This window comes from Eptesicus fuscus, chromosome 6, assembly GCF_027574615.1.
Source record: "Eptesicus fuscus isolate TK198812 chromosome 6, DD_ASM_mEF_20220401, whole genome shotgun sequence".
Classification (NCBI taxonomy): Eukaryota; Metazoa; Chordata; class Mammalia; order Chiroptera; family Vespertilionidae; genus Eptesicus; species Eptesicus fuscus.
Genome location: NC_072478.1, coordinates 78596867 through 78613808, shown reverse-complemented (window position 1 = coordinate 78613808; position 16942 = coordinate 78596867). Strand labels below are relative to the sequence as shown.

The following is a 16942-nucleotide window of genomic DNA, read 5'->3' as shown; positions in this document are numbered from 1 at the left end:
TGTAAAAAGTCAATAAGATATATTTTTTTAAAAAGAGCAGAAATAAATGACATAGAGACCAAAAAACAATACAAAAGATCAATGAAACCAAAAACTGGGTCTTTGAAAGGATAAACAAGATTGATGAACCTCTAGCCAGGCTCACCAGGAAGCAAAGAGAGAGGACCCAAATAAACAAAATCAGAAATGAAAGAGGTGAAGTAACAGACCCCACAGAAATACAAAGGATTGTAACAAAATACTATGAACAACTCTATTCCAACAAACTAAACAACCTAGAGGAAAGGGACATATTCCTAGAAAAATACGATCTTCCAAAACGCAACCAAAAAGAATAAAAAAATCTCAACAGGTTGATAACTGAGGAAATTGAAGCAATCATCAAAAAACTTCCAGCAAACAAAAGCCTGGGGCCAGATGGCTTCACAGGGGAGTTTTATCAAACATTCAAAGAACTAAAACCTATCCGTCTCAGATTACTCCAAGAAATTCAAGAGGAAGGCACACTTCCAAGCTCTTTCTATGAAGCCAGCATTATCCTAAGCCCCAAACCAGATAAGGACACTACAAAGAAAGAGAATTACAGGCCAACATCCCTGATGAACATAGATGCTAAAATCCTCAACAAAATTCTAGCAAATCAGATGCAGAATTACATTAGAAAGATCATACACCATGCCAAATGGGATTTATTCCAGGGATGCAAGGTTGGTACAATATCTGCAAATCAATAAACGTAATACATCATGTAAACAAATTGAGAGACAAAAATCACATAATCAGCCCTAGCTGGTTTGGCTCAGTGGATAGATCGTTGGCCTGCAGACTGAAGGTTCCCAGGTTCAATTCCTGCCAAGGGCACATGCCTGGGTTGCGGGCTCAATCCCCAGTGGGGGACGTACTGGAGGCAGCCAATCAATGATTCTCTCTCATCATTGATGTTTTTTTCTCTCTCTCTACCTCTCCCTTCCTCTCTGAAATCAATAAAGAAATACATTAAAATTTTTTTAAATTCACAAAGATCTTTTAAAAAAATCATATAATCATATCAATTGATGCAGAAAAGGCATTTGACAAAATCCAACATCCTTTTCTGATAAAAACTCTCAGCAAAGTAGGAATAGAGGGATGATACCTCAACATAATAAAAGCCTTATATGACAAACCTACAGCCAACATCATACTCAATGGGCAAAAACTAAAACCATTTCTCCTAAGGACAGGAACAAGACAGGGATGCCCATTTTCACCACTCCTGTTCGACATAGTACTAGCTATAACGATCAGACAAGAAGAAGAAATCAAAGGCATCCAAATTGGAAAAGAAGAAGTAAAATTGTGTTTTTTTTTTTTTTGCAAATGGCATGATATTGTACATAGAAAACCCTAAAGACTCCATCAAAAAACTACTAGAATTAATAAATGAATTCTGCAATGTAGCAGGATACAAAATTAATACCCAGAAATCTATGTCCTTTTTATACACCAATAATGAATTCACAGAAAGGGAAATTAAAAAAGCAATTCCATTTACCATTGCAACAAAAAAATTAAAATACCTAGGAATAAATTTAACCAAGGAGGTAAAGGACCTGTATTCAGAAAATTACAGGACGCTGAAAAAAAAAAAAAAAAAACAGATAGAGGAAGACATAAACAAATGGAAGAATATACCATGTTCATGGATTGGTAGAATCAATATCATTAAAATGTCCATACTACCCAAAGCAATCTATAGATTCAATGCAATCCCCATTAAAATTCCAATGGCATATTTCACAGACCTAGAACAAACTCTCCAAAAATTCATCTGGAATAAAAAAAGACCCTGAATAGCTGCATCAATCTTGAGAAAGAAGAACAAAGTTGAAGGGATCACAATACCAGATATCAAGCTATACTACAAAGCCACTGTTCTCAAAACTGCCTGGTACTGGCACAAGAACAGACATATAGACCAATAGAACAGAACAGAGAACCCAGAAATCAGCCCAAGCCATTATACTCAATATTTGACAAAGGAGGGCAAAGCATACAATGGAGTCAAGACAGCCTCTTCAATAAATGGTGTTGGGAAAATTGGACAGATCCATGCAAAAAAAAAAAAAAATGAAACTAGATAACCAACTTACTTACACCATACATCAGTGATGGGCAACCTTTTGAGCTTGGTGTGTCAAACTTCGCCAAAAAACTGAGCATAACTCGGGTAGTGTGTCACTTTGAGGAAAAAACATTATTTCACAAATGTTTCATCCTTAGGAGCAGCAAATGTTTCATCCTCGGCATGCGGCTGCCTCAGTGGCTGCATGTCATCAGAAATGGCTACGTGTCAGTGCTGACACACGTGTCATAGGTTCGCCATCACTGCCATACATAAAAATAAACTCAAAATGCATAAAGGACTTAAATATAAGACGGGAAACCATAAAAATCTTAGAAGAAGCCATAGACAGCAAAATAGCAGACATTTGTCCTAGCAATATCTTTACCGATACAGCTCCTAGGGCAATGGAAACTAAGGAGAAAATAAACAAATGGGATTTCATCAAAATAAGCTTCTGCACAGCAAAAGAAACCATCAACAAAACAACAAGAAAGCCCACTGCATGGGAGAACATATTTGCCAATGTTATCTCCAATAAGGGTTTAATCTCCAAAGTTTATAGGGAACTCATACAATTTAACAAAAGGAAGATAACAATCCAATAAAAAAATGTGCAAAGGACCTAAATAGACACTTTTCGAAAGTGGACATACAGAAGGCCAAGAGACATATGAAAACTTACTCAAAATCACTAATCATCTGAGAGATGAACATCAAAATAACAGTGAGGTACCATCTCACACCTGTCAGAATGGCTATCATCAACAGATCAACAAATGATAAGTGCTGGCGAGGATGCGGAGAAAAAGGAACCCTTGTACATGGCTGGTGGGAATGTAGACTGGTGCAGCCACTGTGGATAATAGGATGGAGTTTCCTCGAAAACTAAAAATGGAACTTAAACTTAGCAGTAATCCCACTTCTAGGAATATATCACAAGAAAACAGAAACACCAATAAGAAAGGATATATGCACCCCTATGTTCATAGCAACACAATTTACAATAGCTAAGATTTGGAAACAGCCTAAGTGTCCATCAGCAGATGAGTGTATTAAAAATATGTGATACATCTACACAATGGAATACTACATTGCTGTAAAAAATAACTTTTACCATTTGCAACAGCATGGGTGGACATGGAGAGCATTATGTTAAGTCAGTGGTCGGCAAACTCATTAGTCAACAGAGCCAGATATCAATAGCATAACGATTGAAATTTCTTTTGAGAGCCGAAAACCAACTTCTGCGCATGGGCCACGAAGTTTCAATCGCGCCCACATGTGGTATTTTGTGGAAGAGCCACACTCAAGGGGCCAAAGAGCTGCATGTGGCTCGCAAGCCGCAGTTTGCCGACCACTGTGCTAAGTGAAATAAGCCAGTCAGAGAAAGATAAATATCACATGATCTCCTTCATTTGTGGAATATAATGAACAACATAAACTGATGAACAAAAATAGAACGAAAGTTATAGAAGCATCGTACAGACTGTCCAACTTATGATGGAAGGTCGGGGGTGATGGGGTAAGAGATCAACCAAAGGACTTGTTTGCATGCATATGAGCATAACCTGTGGACACAGAGTGGGGGAGGGGGGAAGAGGGCATGTGCTGGGCGGGTGGGGGTGGCCGGGGAGTGGTCAGTGGGGGAAAAAGGAGACTTATGTAATACTTTAAACAATAAAGAGTTTAAATTAAAAAAAAAATTAGCTGTTTTTTCCAGTACTGGAAGAGCACCCATTTGAATCCCAACAATTAATGTGCTGATTACAGATGAGTCATCTATTCATTAAAACAGGCCTGTTAGGCCTTCTGCTTTGCAATAATATTTCCTTGGTGCACAATAAAATTGCATTTTAAAGTCTTTAATTCAGACTAACTTTTCCTCTTATTAGTCCATATTAAATTAAAACAAGCTCTCTTAGAGTATAAAAGTTTTCCAATGTAAGAGGTTGCCTTGTTTTTTTAATAACTAGCTTATTTGATTATTTGATTTCTGGCAATTCATAGTCTCTATTTTTCTGTTATTTGCCTTGAATTACCAAGTTTTCTGTCTTCTATTTTCTGCATGAGGGAGAAGGAGGTTAAAGCATGGGATTGCAGGGGTTGCTAGAATTCTGCAGTTTGAAAGGTCGGTATTAATACCAGCCATGACGTTTCTAACACAGAGACCAGCAAATTATGGCCTGTAACTCATTTTGGGACTGCTGCCTATTTTTGTATGGCCCACAAGTTAAGTTGTTTTTAACATTGTTTAATGGTTGGAAAAGGAAAACAAAAGGAGCATATTTCATGACTCATGAAAATTGTGTGAAATTCAGATTTCAGTGTCCATAAAAAGTTTTATTAGAACACTAGAGGCCCGGTGCATGGAAATTGTTCATGGGTAGGGTCCCTAGACCTGGCCGGCGATCAGGGCTGATTGGGGCCTTCCAGCTGCCAGCCAGGGCCTTCCCTCCCCAGCTGCTGACCACTGGCTGGGGCCTTCCTTCATTCCGCACCGCCCCCTGGTGGTCAGCATATGTCATAGTGAGCGATCGAACTCCCGGTCTCCTGATCGAACTCCCGAGGGGACACTTTGCATATTAGCCTTTTATATATAGAGATGGTCATACTCATTCATTTATGTATTTTCTATGGCTGCTTTCTTGTGACACTGGCAGAGTTGTGTAGTTGAGACAATCACCATAAGGCCCACAAAGCCTCAAGTATTATCTGTCATTACAGATAGTTTGCTGCCCCTGTTTTAATGCATGTTAAGTATTGAGAATCAGTCATGGATTGAGTGGAGTTAGTCTTATTAAGTCATTGTATATTTATAATTTTAACAATATTTTACAATTAGATATGAGGCAGAAAGGGACTTTAGAGGCCCAGTTTTTACCTGAGTGTTTTCCTTGATTTACCTCACCAAAAAGTCACTCAGCCTATCCATATGGACCTTCAGTCATGTGGCACTCACAATCCCACAAAGCAACCTGTTCATATTTGGGTAGTTTTTACTGTTGGAAAATTTGACTTTATTTGTGATAGATAAGATAAGGAGATATTTGTCCTCCTTAATGTCACCCTGAACTGGGAAAAATCGTTATCTTTCTACATACACCTGTACCTACGGTGACCCAGATCATGTGATGATTAATTTCTCACAACCATCTAAGAAATAATCAAATCTCACTGTTGTAACCCTGTCAACTTCCCTCCTCCCTGGTACACATATATATACATATGTCAGGGTCTCAAAGCATTTCAGGAGGTCTTTTTTCACATCTAAGGCAAGTCTTCTTGTTTTCTAAATAAAAAGTCTATTTTTTTTTCTTGGTTTAAGAATACTGAATTAGGAATTGGACTAATGTGGACTCTCTTATTTGTTGTATTTAATACCATGGGAAGTTATTTCTCCATACCTGACTGTAGATCATCACTAGGAGCACTTGCTACTTTGCCTGTTGTTCACATCTTTTCAGAATAGAAAGTAGAGCCATCCAAATGGTCTGTGATAGACACAACATAAAGAAAGATTTGTCTCCACTCCTGACTCTTTACTTTTCTCCTTTGAAATGTTTCTAAGGGCTGTGCCCTGGAATGGCCTCCAAGATACACGGGACGTGTCCTCTTTCTTCTCAGCATTTATAGCCAGGGGAAAACCTGTCTGAACAGGAGCCCAAAGCATTTTAAAGGTGGTGTGGGTGTTCACTGCTGTGAGCTCAGGAGTTTCTGGCTGTGTTTGGTTGTGACTTCCTTCTTCTGGGTCAACCTCTTCCTGTGCTCCTCCAATTCTACTTCACAGTGTCTTCCTGGCTCTTTAGCACTGGAATGGGAACAGAGGCCAAAGGACAGGGCTAATTTCCAAAATTGTTGTAGGATCTTGTTTATTCCCCTGGGGAACAAGACCCACCCCTTTCCATCAGATTGCCAAAGAAGTTAGTGATCCCACAGAGTTAAATACTTCCTCCTCCACCTTGATAAATCTCCTGGGTTATCCTTAATGAAGCTTCCCCTTCCTACTCCCCAGGGCTGGACAGACTTGTCAAGCACAGTCCATATTCCATACTTCCCTTTGTTCATCTTACTTTTGTTCCTACCTCTGTTCACTGAACTGAAATCACTGCTGGTGCTAAAACCTGCCCCCACTCCTCACCCCATGAATGCCTTCTCCTCAGTCGAGATGAATGGTTGTGGCTTCGATTAGCTCCAGTGGTCTCTGTGAGGATATCATTCTGTAGGTTTTGCCACGTTCCTAGATTACATCCACATTGGTTCCTTTCTTCCCTCTTTTTGGAGGCTAGCTCTGGAAGGTGACTGACCTTGATTCTAGTCTTTGGCATCTTAAATCCATTCCTTTGTCAGGTTGACACATAACTTCTGCATCTACTCTGTGCTCAGGGGTTGGTCTTAAAGGTATGAATTTATCCAGCCTGTTTTTATGAAGATAGGCTGGCTTGTCTAATCAGGTCAGACACATGCTTGGGGGACTCAGGTCTCTGTTGGTTTATTTCCTAAAAGAATATAAATAGGGTCTATGTTATTCTCTCTGTATTCAGTGCCCTTTAGGAGGTCCTGCCCTGGCATGTGCTGAGAGAGCAGCATTGCAGAAATATTCCAGACTTGTTTTTGCCTGAGTAGCTGGCTGAGAGCTTTCTGTCCATGGTGGGCTTTTGTCCTGTCCCATACCATTTCCCCCTCTTTTATGAAATGACCCCATCTTCAGCTGTGTCTTTCCTCCTCTAGCTTCAAGGTAAGATTTCCCTGTTGGACTTCTGGTTGACTGAAGGTAAAGGTAGGGTAGGACACTCTGAGTTAGAGCTGGCCTAGCTTAGCTTGCCTTGAAGTATCAACCACCCATGGGAGGGGACAGAGTTCTTTCTTGGGAAAGATGGCATCTCCCTCCTAACTTCCAACTTCTCTTTGGACAGGCTGGACATCAACACTAACACCTATACATCCCAGGACCTCAAGAGTGCACTGGAAAAATTCAAGGAAGGGGCAGAGATGGAGACTTCAAAGGAAGACAAGGTATGTGACATTCTCCAGGGAGTTAGCATAAGTCATCAGGATGGCCTTGAAGTGAATCACTTTTTCTCTTTTGCAGCAATACATGGGATAATAATAACAATAATATTATAAAATAATTTAAACAGAAGTTAATGCCAGTATAACCCTTTATAGACTATCGAAAAAATGCTGGGGGCATTTCTGTCATCAGTTAGGTTAGGATCCAACTGACAGTTACACATTTGGGGAAATTGAGGTACAAAGCAGAGATAGCCATACTCTCCATTATCACAGACGTGATTGAAAACAGTAGAAATTAAAATTCATATATCACTTGCACTTGGATTACTACAAGTTTAAAGGACAGAGGTATTAGGCCAGGAAGGAAGAAGCCTGTGTCTTTGTCCTTATCCTTTGAACACATAGCAAATGTATTTCCTTTCCCAGGCCTCAAGGTTTCTTAAATACTATACAACACAGGGCTTGGATAAGAGGATGGCTGAGGTGTCCACCAGGTCTCAACTCTAAACTTTACAAGCTAAAGGAATGAGAAGGAACAAGAGGCAGAATTGCAGCTCCTTGGCTAGGCCCCTAATATCTGGGAGGGCTTGTAGGTACAGACCTATACCTGAAAGAAATTTTACTCTAGATGGCTCTCATGAGCTCATGTAACAGCCAGAAAATGTCGCAAATCATTTTTTACATTTCTAGTTGAGTCCTGTCTTTGAAAGAATCTCCTTAGATGACTGCCTTGGAGACCTCTTTAAGTTTTCCCTCCCTCTTCTCTTTTGCTTTGTCTCCCTCTTTGCTTTGCCTGCTCTCACCTCAGAATCCTGGCAGTATTTTAGAGGGGCAGCATAGGGTTCTTGACAGCTTGTATGTTAGTGGAGAAAGCCTTAGGTCCCTCATATCCTTTAGAGCTAAGTATTTGAGACAAATGAGCCCCCCCCTTTTTTTAATGTGGGGGAGGACTTAATTAGGATGTGTTGGTATGCAGGTCATATCTCCATGTCTTTACTTATCGTACCAGTAACATCTCCCAGCATAGAGAGTGTATATGTGACAAAATAGCAGCAGCAATGGGTGAAGAAAGAGGATGCATAAAAATCCATCCTACCACAGGTGTATTAACTGAAGGGGTGAGAAAAAGCAAATCCTCTACCTGGTGAAGGTAAGGCCAACAGAGGTGAGCAGTGCATGCCTAGGTACATGGAACAGAGAGATAAGTGTCCTGTGGCCAGGGTTTGGGATTATTCTGACTTACTATCCATGTGGGGCTGATGGGAACATAAAAGCCAGCCTTTGTTCATGTCTTCTGTATTGATGGAAGATCCACTGTACCTCTCTCTCTTCTCTTTGTTCTCTTTAATGACATTCTTCCTCCATAAATAAGTTAGTGTAGAAAAGTATGAATATTATGAAAATATTTTTAAATGTGAAAGTAAGAGATTATGTTTTCAGGTGTGTTTTTTTGCTGTTTGTTTGTTTGTTTGTTTGTTTGCAATTAAAATAACCCTCTCTTTTTGTAAGGAGAGATCCCAATACCAGTACCCAAATGCATGATCCCAATCCTGTATTTCTGATTTGAGTCAATTGCTACTTCTGAAATAGGGCTGTCACCACACACTTTCTTTACTTCTGTGGAGCTCAGGTTGTTAGCTCCTTCATTGAGGTGCTGAGTCCCTAGGGTGTTTCTCTCGCTTTCAATTGGAGCCTGTTTGGACTGATTCAGCTCACTGCCAGTGCACTGGGAGTGGCAAATAAATGGACTTTATTGGAGAGTTTCTTACATGTCTTAAACTTCTGACTGCAGATGCCATCATACTTTTTGTTTATCAGTATTTACTTGTCTTGGGTTGGTGAACACACAATGCAATCCTAATATATAAAAAGCCAGGGACCATCACAACTGGAAAAAAAATGGATGAATGACTGAACAGCAGGCTGTGTGGGGCGACCAGGCCGGCAGGGGAGTTAGTGAGGGACGACCAAACGACTGAATAGCAGGCTGCATGGGGGCAACCAGGCTTGCAGGGGGGTTAGTGAGGGACAACCAGATGACTGAACAGCAGGCTGCATGGGGTGACCATGCCAGCAGGAGGGGCAATTGGGGGCGACCAGGCTGGCGGGGGGGGGGGGGAGGCAGTAAGGGGCGACCAGGTCGGTGGGGGGGCAGTTGGGTGTGACCAGGCAGCAGGGGTGGGGGAGCAGTAAGGGGCGATAAGGCTGGCAGGCAGAGGTGGTTAGGGGCAATCAGGCAGGCAAGGCAGGTGAGCAGTTAGGAGCCAGCAGTCCCAGACTGTGAGAGGGATTTCCGACTGCCGGTTTAGGCCCGATCCCTGGGATGGGGCCTAAACCGGCAGTCGGACATCCCCCAAGAGGTCCTGGATTGGAGAGGGTGCAGGCTGGGCTGAGGGTACCCACCCCCCTGTGCATGAATTTTGTGCACCAGGCCTCTAGTCTATATATATAAAACCCTAATCTGCAAATAGACTGAACAACTGAACAACTCAACAACCGGTTGCTATGACGTGCGCTATCAGGGGGGCGCACGCAGAATGTGGGGGGGGCGGGCATCAGCAGCAGGCGGCAGAGCGCAGAACATGGTGGGCATCAGCCGCAGCGGGATGTTGGAGCAGGTGAGCAGGGGCACCAGACCAAGGTGGGGTGCTGGTCGCTGTCATAGGGGCAAGCCTCTGGTGGTTACTGAAAATTTTTTGCTCCCGTGCGCCACAGTCCTGCCGGGTGCTCGTACCTGCTGCCAGTGCTGGCCCCACTCGCACCTGCTGCCGGTGCCGGAGCCACCGCTCGCACTCGCTGCCATTGCCTAGCACCAGCTCCAATCGCTCAATGCCATCAGTGGGTGTGAGCGGTGGCTCCCGGTCCCAATCACCCCTGAGGGCTTCTTCACCTCCCTCTGCTCCTGAGGGGCGATGGGGCCAGCAGCCACCTCTCATACCCGCTGCTGGTGCCGGCCCCGCTTGCACTCACTGCCAGCGTTGGAGCCGCCGCTCGCACCCACTGCCGGTGCCGGCCCCACTTGCACCCATAGCCAGTGCCAGAACCACAGCTTGCACCCGCTGCCAGTCCCGATTGCTCGGTGCCATCAGTGGGTGCAAGCGGCAGCTGCCGGCCCCGATCGCCCCTGATGGCTTCTCCACCCTCACCCCTGCTCCTGAGGGGCGATCGGGGCAGCAGCTGCCGCTCGCACCTGCTGACGGCGCCAGGCCCACTTGCACCCGCTGCTGGCTCCAGCCCCAGTTGCTCCACACTGTCAGCAGATGCAAGCAGGGCCAGTGCTGTCAGAGCCTGGGAGCATGTGGGAGCGGGGCTGCCGGCAGACTGGACCCAGGCAGGGTGCAGAGGATGAGCCGAGATTCACCCTTGTTCCTACCGCAGCCTTGCGGCCCATAGTTCCTTTCAAGGTGCATGAATTTGTGCACTGGGCCCCTAGTATACAGATAATGTATTATAGAATTGTATCCCTGAAACTTATATAATTGTATTAACCAATGTCACCCCAATAAATTTAATAAAAAACATTTAAACCCAGGTTGTGTGGTGTCTTGCTAATACAGGACTGTGCTTTTGCTATTTTTTAAAAACAGTACTGTCAGATATTGTGCCATATCCTGTCAATTGAGAGAATTTTTTTGAGCTTTATTTTTTTCGGAGGGAAGGGTATCAATTCTGTTGTGTTCATTGGTACTTTATTTTTTTACTTTTTTTTTAATTGAGGTATTATATGTGTACATATCTTACCATTGCCCCCCCCACCCCACACCCCATTGCTACTTTAGTAGATTTAAGTGAATCAGTCCTTCTCAGAGTCACTTGCTTCATGAAAAAGCTCTGTTTTGCCCAGCAGATTTGGGCTGTTATTGTTGAAACTGATCCCATTATTCCTCTATTACCATACAGATTGCTTGATGCTTTGTTTTATCATGTCAGATGTTTTTCACCTGTATACTATAAATTGTTGCATTTTAAAATATGGCCATCTTAAACTTTTGATTCTGGGCAAGATGAAGAAGACTCATTTCTCTTTATTCTTCCTACCAAAGGACAACTAAAAATCCTAGACATAATACTAAAAGTAAATATAAGAACACTCTAAAAGGTGGGAAGAAGAAGGCAGACTGGGTAGGGACGTAGGAACTTGATGAATGACCTGGCAGTGAGTTTCTTGGGCTTTCTTGTTGCCCTTTATATATCCCAGAGTGGGCACTAGAGAAGCCTACATCTTGGAAATGCCAACAGGTACAGATATAAAATAGCCCTAATAAAAGCCTGTTCTTTCGAGAGAAAGAACCAAGCAAAGGGCAGCCTAATAGGACAAAAAACTTTTGGACAATACCTGTCCCACTTTATCCAAAGAACATGGAAATCTTCCCATCTTAACCCTTAGTGCCAGTGGAAGTTGAATGGGGAACTTGGATTTCAATCTCCCACGTGGTGGTAACAAACTGCACTCTCATTCCTCTACCAGAGTGGTGTCAGCAAAAGTTGAAGCAGAACCTGAACTTGAACTCCTCCTTTGGCAGTGAGATGGTGTGAGGTTGTAATCTGTTACCACCACCAAGGTGGTGTCAGTGAGAGTTGAGCAGAGAGTTGAGGCAGAATTTACTACCCTCTGCCCAGTGTTAGGAGACTATTCTTTGCTTCCTTCACTGGTGTGCTACCAGTACAGACCAATGTTTTTCATCCTCCACATGGGGTAGTGTGATCTGCTGTAAGGGTGGGATCAGCAGAGGCCAAGAAGAGAACCTGAAAGTTGTCCCCTGCCTGGCAGCACCAAAGAAGTTTTTCACTTCTCCTAGCTGAGGTAATGCCAGTGGAGGTTGGGGGTGACTGGAGAGTCTATACTTTCACCCTTTACCTGGTGGCAGTGAGGCAGTGTGATGTAGTATTGTGCTCCTACTCTGAGGCAATGTCAGTGGGAGTAACTGAGGAGGCCAACTTTCCACCCCTAGACCAGCAGCAATGAAGCAATGCTTCAATCCCCCATAGGGTGCTGTCAGTAGAGGCTAAGGAAGGAATTCTATTCCCAATGTCCAGTGCCCAGTGGTGGCAGATGATGTGTTTTTTTTTCCTAACTAGGGAGTGTGGTAGGATTGTGGGGAGAAGGGAGATAGAGAAAGGGATTTTGTAAATGAAGTCCTGGGCATGCTTTTTAGTGATTCACATGAGAAACTGACCAGAGTTAACACAGCAAAAGATTTAAGAACTGAACTGTAGTTTGGAATACTGCCCAGGTGTTTAGATTAGCTTCTGGTTGGCACACAAAAGAAGTAGACCAAAATAACACTGCAAAGGCTCTGAAAACTTAATTGTTTTGTAATCACAGCTATACAAGAAGGCCAGAACCTGCATATTACACCTAAACAATGTGACTGCCTACTGAAAAGGAAGATTCAGAGTCTTAAGACCAGAGTGTCCAGGATACAATAAAAAATCACTCATCATACCAATAATCAGGAAAATAAAAACATATTTTAGGAATTACCAGCAGTGAGATGACTCAGAAGTTGGAATTATCTAATAAGGATTTTAAAGCAGCTATCATAAAAAAAGCAATATGAACACTCTTGAAACAAATGACAACCTCAGCAAAGAAATAGAAGATATAAAAAAGAATTAAATGGAATTTTAGAACTGAAAAATATAGCAACTTTTAAAAAATTAATGGTTAGGCTTAATACAAAATAGAGATGAGAGAGAAAAACATCAGTGAACCTAAAGACAGATAAAAATTTCTTAATCTAAAGAAGAAAAAAATAGATTGGAAAAATGAACAGAGATTTTAGGAAACTATAGGACTACAGGCATACCTCTTTTTATTGAGCTTTGAAGATATTGTGTTTTCCCTCCAACAGTAAAAAGATTACAACTAGCTGAAGGCTCAGATGATGTTTAGCATTTTTAGCAGTAAAGTATTTTTTTACATTAAGGTATGTACATCGTAGTTTTTTTAGATATAATGCTATTGCACACTTAATAGGCTACAGTATAATATAAACATAACTTTTATATGCATTGGGAAGCCGAAAAATTTGTGTGACTCACTTTATTCTGATATTTGCTTTATTGTATGATCTGAAACTGAATCTGCAATATCTCCTTGGTATGCCTGTGTAACAAAAGATCTAACATTTGTGTCACTGGAGTTTCAGAAGGAAAGAAAGAAGAATATGGGACTAAAAAAATAATCAAAGAAATGAAGATGGAAACATTCCCAGAGATGATGAAATACATAAACCCATGGATTCATGAAACAGAATAATATAATAGCCAAAACCCTGGAATAATTCAAATTTTCTTCAGTAGCTGAATGGTTAAAAACAAATATCTATACAGTAGAATACTACTCAGCATTAAAATGAAATGAACCATTGATATATGCAGTAACGTGGATATATCTCAAATTCATTATGTTCACTAAAACACCAATCTCAAAAGGTTATAAGCTTTGTAATTCCATATATACAACATTCTCCAAATGCCAGAATTATAGAGGTGGAGAGCAAATCAGTGGTTGCCAGGGCATAATGACAAAAGGGAGTGGATGGGAGGATGAGGTACACCTATAAAGGAGCACAACAGCCCTGGTAGGTTTGGCTCAGTGTATAGAGCCTTGGCCCACAGACTGAAGGGTCCGGGGTTTGATTCTGGTCAGGGCATGTACTTTGGTTACAGGCTTGGGTTGCAGGCTCAATTCCCAGCCTCTGTCGGGAGCGTGCGGGAGGCAACCAATTGATGTGTCCTTCTCACATCAACATTTCTATCTCCCTCTCCCTTCCATTTACTCTAAAAATCAATGGAAAAATATCCTCTGGTGAGGATTAAAAAAAAATAAAAGGGACACAATGGAGGTGGAGATGGACAGTTCTGTATCTTCGTTGTTCTGGTGGTCACATGAATCTATATATTGAACAAAATTGTTTAGAATAAACAGAACAATACAGGCACACGCACACAAATGTGTACATATAAAAGCTGGTGAAATCTGAATAAGAATTGTAGTCTTATTCACAGTATTGTACCTAAGTCATTTTCTTGGTTTGGATGTTGTGCTATTGTAATGTATGATGTTACCATTGTGGGAAGCTGAAAGAAGGTTACATGGCACTGTCTGTACTATTTTTGTAATTTACTGTGAGTATTTAATTATTGCAAAATAAACAGCTTTTTTTCTTTCAAAAAAAATAAAAAGGCCTTTCTGAGGTCCAGTTACACATTATTTTTGTGAGGCAGAGGTCACTAGTTTCTTATTCTGCTCACTTGCTTGTCATCCTATAGTTCTTGGCCTGGCAGAGTTCTCTAGCAGGGTGTAGGGAGAGCATCTCCCTGCTGTAAGCAGAATATGGCATCCTATAGATGTGATTACTCTGCTAGGAGCTTGGTCTTTTAAAAGAGAGGCTGATTCATTCCTTTGGTTGGTGTTTCTATGGAGTGCTTATAACTGGAGAAAAACCCAAAGGTAATAAATAGATGAGCAATTTGGAACTGACAGCTGCTCATCATCCTGCTTTTTATAAATATTCGTGCCTTTTAATTTTTCTCAAAAGATAGAGACACAAACCACTGTGACATTTCAGACTCGTTATAAGCACTATCCTCTAAAATGGGAAGAAAACAAGGAGTGTCACAGGTATAAAATATCTAATTAAAATCTTTTATTCACCTCCAACATCACCTCATTTTTAAAACCTTTGTATGAGTGTGGGGTAAGGAGGGATTGAGAGAAAACTGTTTGAGATTTGAGTATAGTACATACAGTAATTTAGCCGCTTCAAACAGTTGAACAAATTGTACACCTGTAGTTAGATTGACAGTAATGACAGTGATTTAACTTTCATCAGCAAATTGCTCCCACTCTGACATCTCTTTACCCACAGTTTTCTACATTTGGGTTTCCCTATAATGTTGCTGGATTGGGCAGGACAAAGCCAAGATATTCTATGATTGTAGAATATAGAGAACCAAGGTGTAAATTATTCCACCTTGACCTCAGCCTTTCCCTATTAGGGATTGAAAGTGAGCTTGCATTGCTTTCCCTGTCCTCAGTGATTACAACAACAAGACTTTTCAATCTTCCTGAACATTGGAAGTCAGATTGGGATAAGAGAACCTTGGAAAACCTTGGGTGTGTTTTTTGGGGCAGAGGGCTATATGAGTAGACTCTGAAAGCATCTTAGAAGATATTTCGTTCATAGTACACATGAACGAAAATTTTGAGTGTTGGAGAAGCAGTTCTTTAAGGAGGAGCATCCATGGTAGACCACAGGAGTCTTGGAAAGATATCTCCAATTGATTTAATTAATCATCTCTTTGCTTCCTAGGCAAGGCAGGCTGAGGTTAAACGTCTCTTCCGCCCCATTGAGGAGCTAAAAAGGGACTTTGCGGAGCTGAATGTTGTCATTGAGACTGACATGCAGATCATGGTACGGCTAATCAACAAATTCAATAGTTCCAGCTCCAGCCTGGAAGAGAAGATTGCTGCACTCTTTGATCTTGAATATTATGTCCACCAGGTATTGTATTTCATTGTCCATAAGTCTGATTTTTAACTGACAGCTTTCCCCCCAACCCTCCACCCCCCATTCTAAGCTCTTGGAAAATACATCAGCATCTGTACTTCTCTCCCAGCATGTATAGTATTTTTAATCTAGGCCAATATCTATTTTCTTAAGATACATTCCTTTTTTCTTTTTTAATCATCACCCAAGGATATGTTTTTATTGATTTTAGAGAGGAAGGGAGAGAGAAAATGAAGGAAACATCAATGTGAGAAAGAAATATCGATCGGTTTCCTTTCATACCTGTCCTAACTGGGGATAGAACCCGTAAATTATGTGCCCTGACCAGAAATTGAACTTGGTGCACAGGACAACACTCGCAAGCAATGAGCCACCTGGCCAGGGAAAGATGCATTCTTAGAGGCCAGAGCCAACCTCTTTTTCATTTTGAGGATTACCTCCTTTATTTTCAACACTGAGGATACAGCAGAAGTAAAATAGATGTGGTCCCTATTCCACGTAGATTACAATTTTGTAAGAGGGAATCTATATATATAAAAGGCTGAGTGACCATTATGACCGGCTGACCTAATGACCAGTCGACCAGTCCCTATGACGTGCACTGACCACCAGAGGGCAGGAGCTCAATGCAAGAGCTGCCCTCTGGTGGTCAGTGCACTCCCACAGCCAACCTCCCGCGGCCGCCAACCTTCTGTGGTCCCTTCCCCCAGCTGGCCGGCCCTGATTGGGACTGGCCGAGATGCCCCCATCCGCCCCCATTGCCGGCCACGTCAAGGGACCCCACCTTTGGACGAATTTGTGCACTGGGCCTCTAGTAATTAAATAAATAATTCAATAATGATCTAATTAACAACTTAATGATGAGAGAATTTAAAATTGTGTTGAGGGCTCCAGAGGGTAATGTAGGAGTATATGACAGGGGGATTTAGCCTAGTTAGGGGCATTGGGAAGGCTTCCTTGAGTATATGACATTTAAGCTGAGCAATAAAGGATGAATAGGAGTTGGCTAGGCAAAAAGAGGAGATTAAAGCAGTGGATGGCAAACTATGGCCCAAATCTGCCCCACTGCCAGCTTTTATAAATAAAGTTTTCTTGGGACACCATCACACCTATTTGTTTATGTACTGTTTTATTGTTTTGGGCTGTATCTAAGCTACAAGGCCAGAGTTGAGTAGTTGAGACAGAAACCATATGGCTCAGAAAAGTCAACAATATTTATTATCAGGCCCTTTAGAAAAAGTTTGCCAACCCTTGGATTAGGCCATTCCAGGCAGAGGAAACATCATGTGCAGATTCTGAGTTA

At 41.8% G+C, this 16942-nt stretch overlaps 1 protein-coding gene across 2 annotated transcripts in view; it reads left to right on the top strand.

Annotated features, from left to right (window-relative positions):
- Positions 1-16942, top strand: part of SIL1 (SIL1 nucleotide exchange factor) — a 230013-nt gene that overhangs the window by 141623 nt on the left and 71448 nt on the right. For both annotated transcript variants that reach the window (XM_028147602.2, XM_054717900.1), the window contains exons 5-6: positions 7021-7120; positions 15442-15633. In XM_028147602.2, the coding sequence (XP_028003403.2) occupies positions 7021-7120; positions 15442-15633 (292 nt within the window). The remainder of the gene's footprint in view (positions 1-7020; positions 7121-15441; positions 15634-16942) is intronic.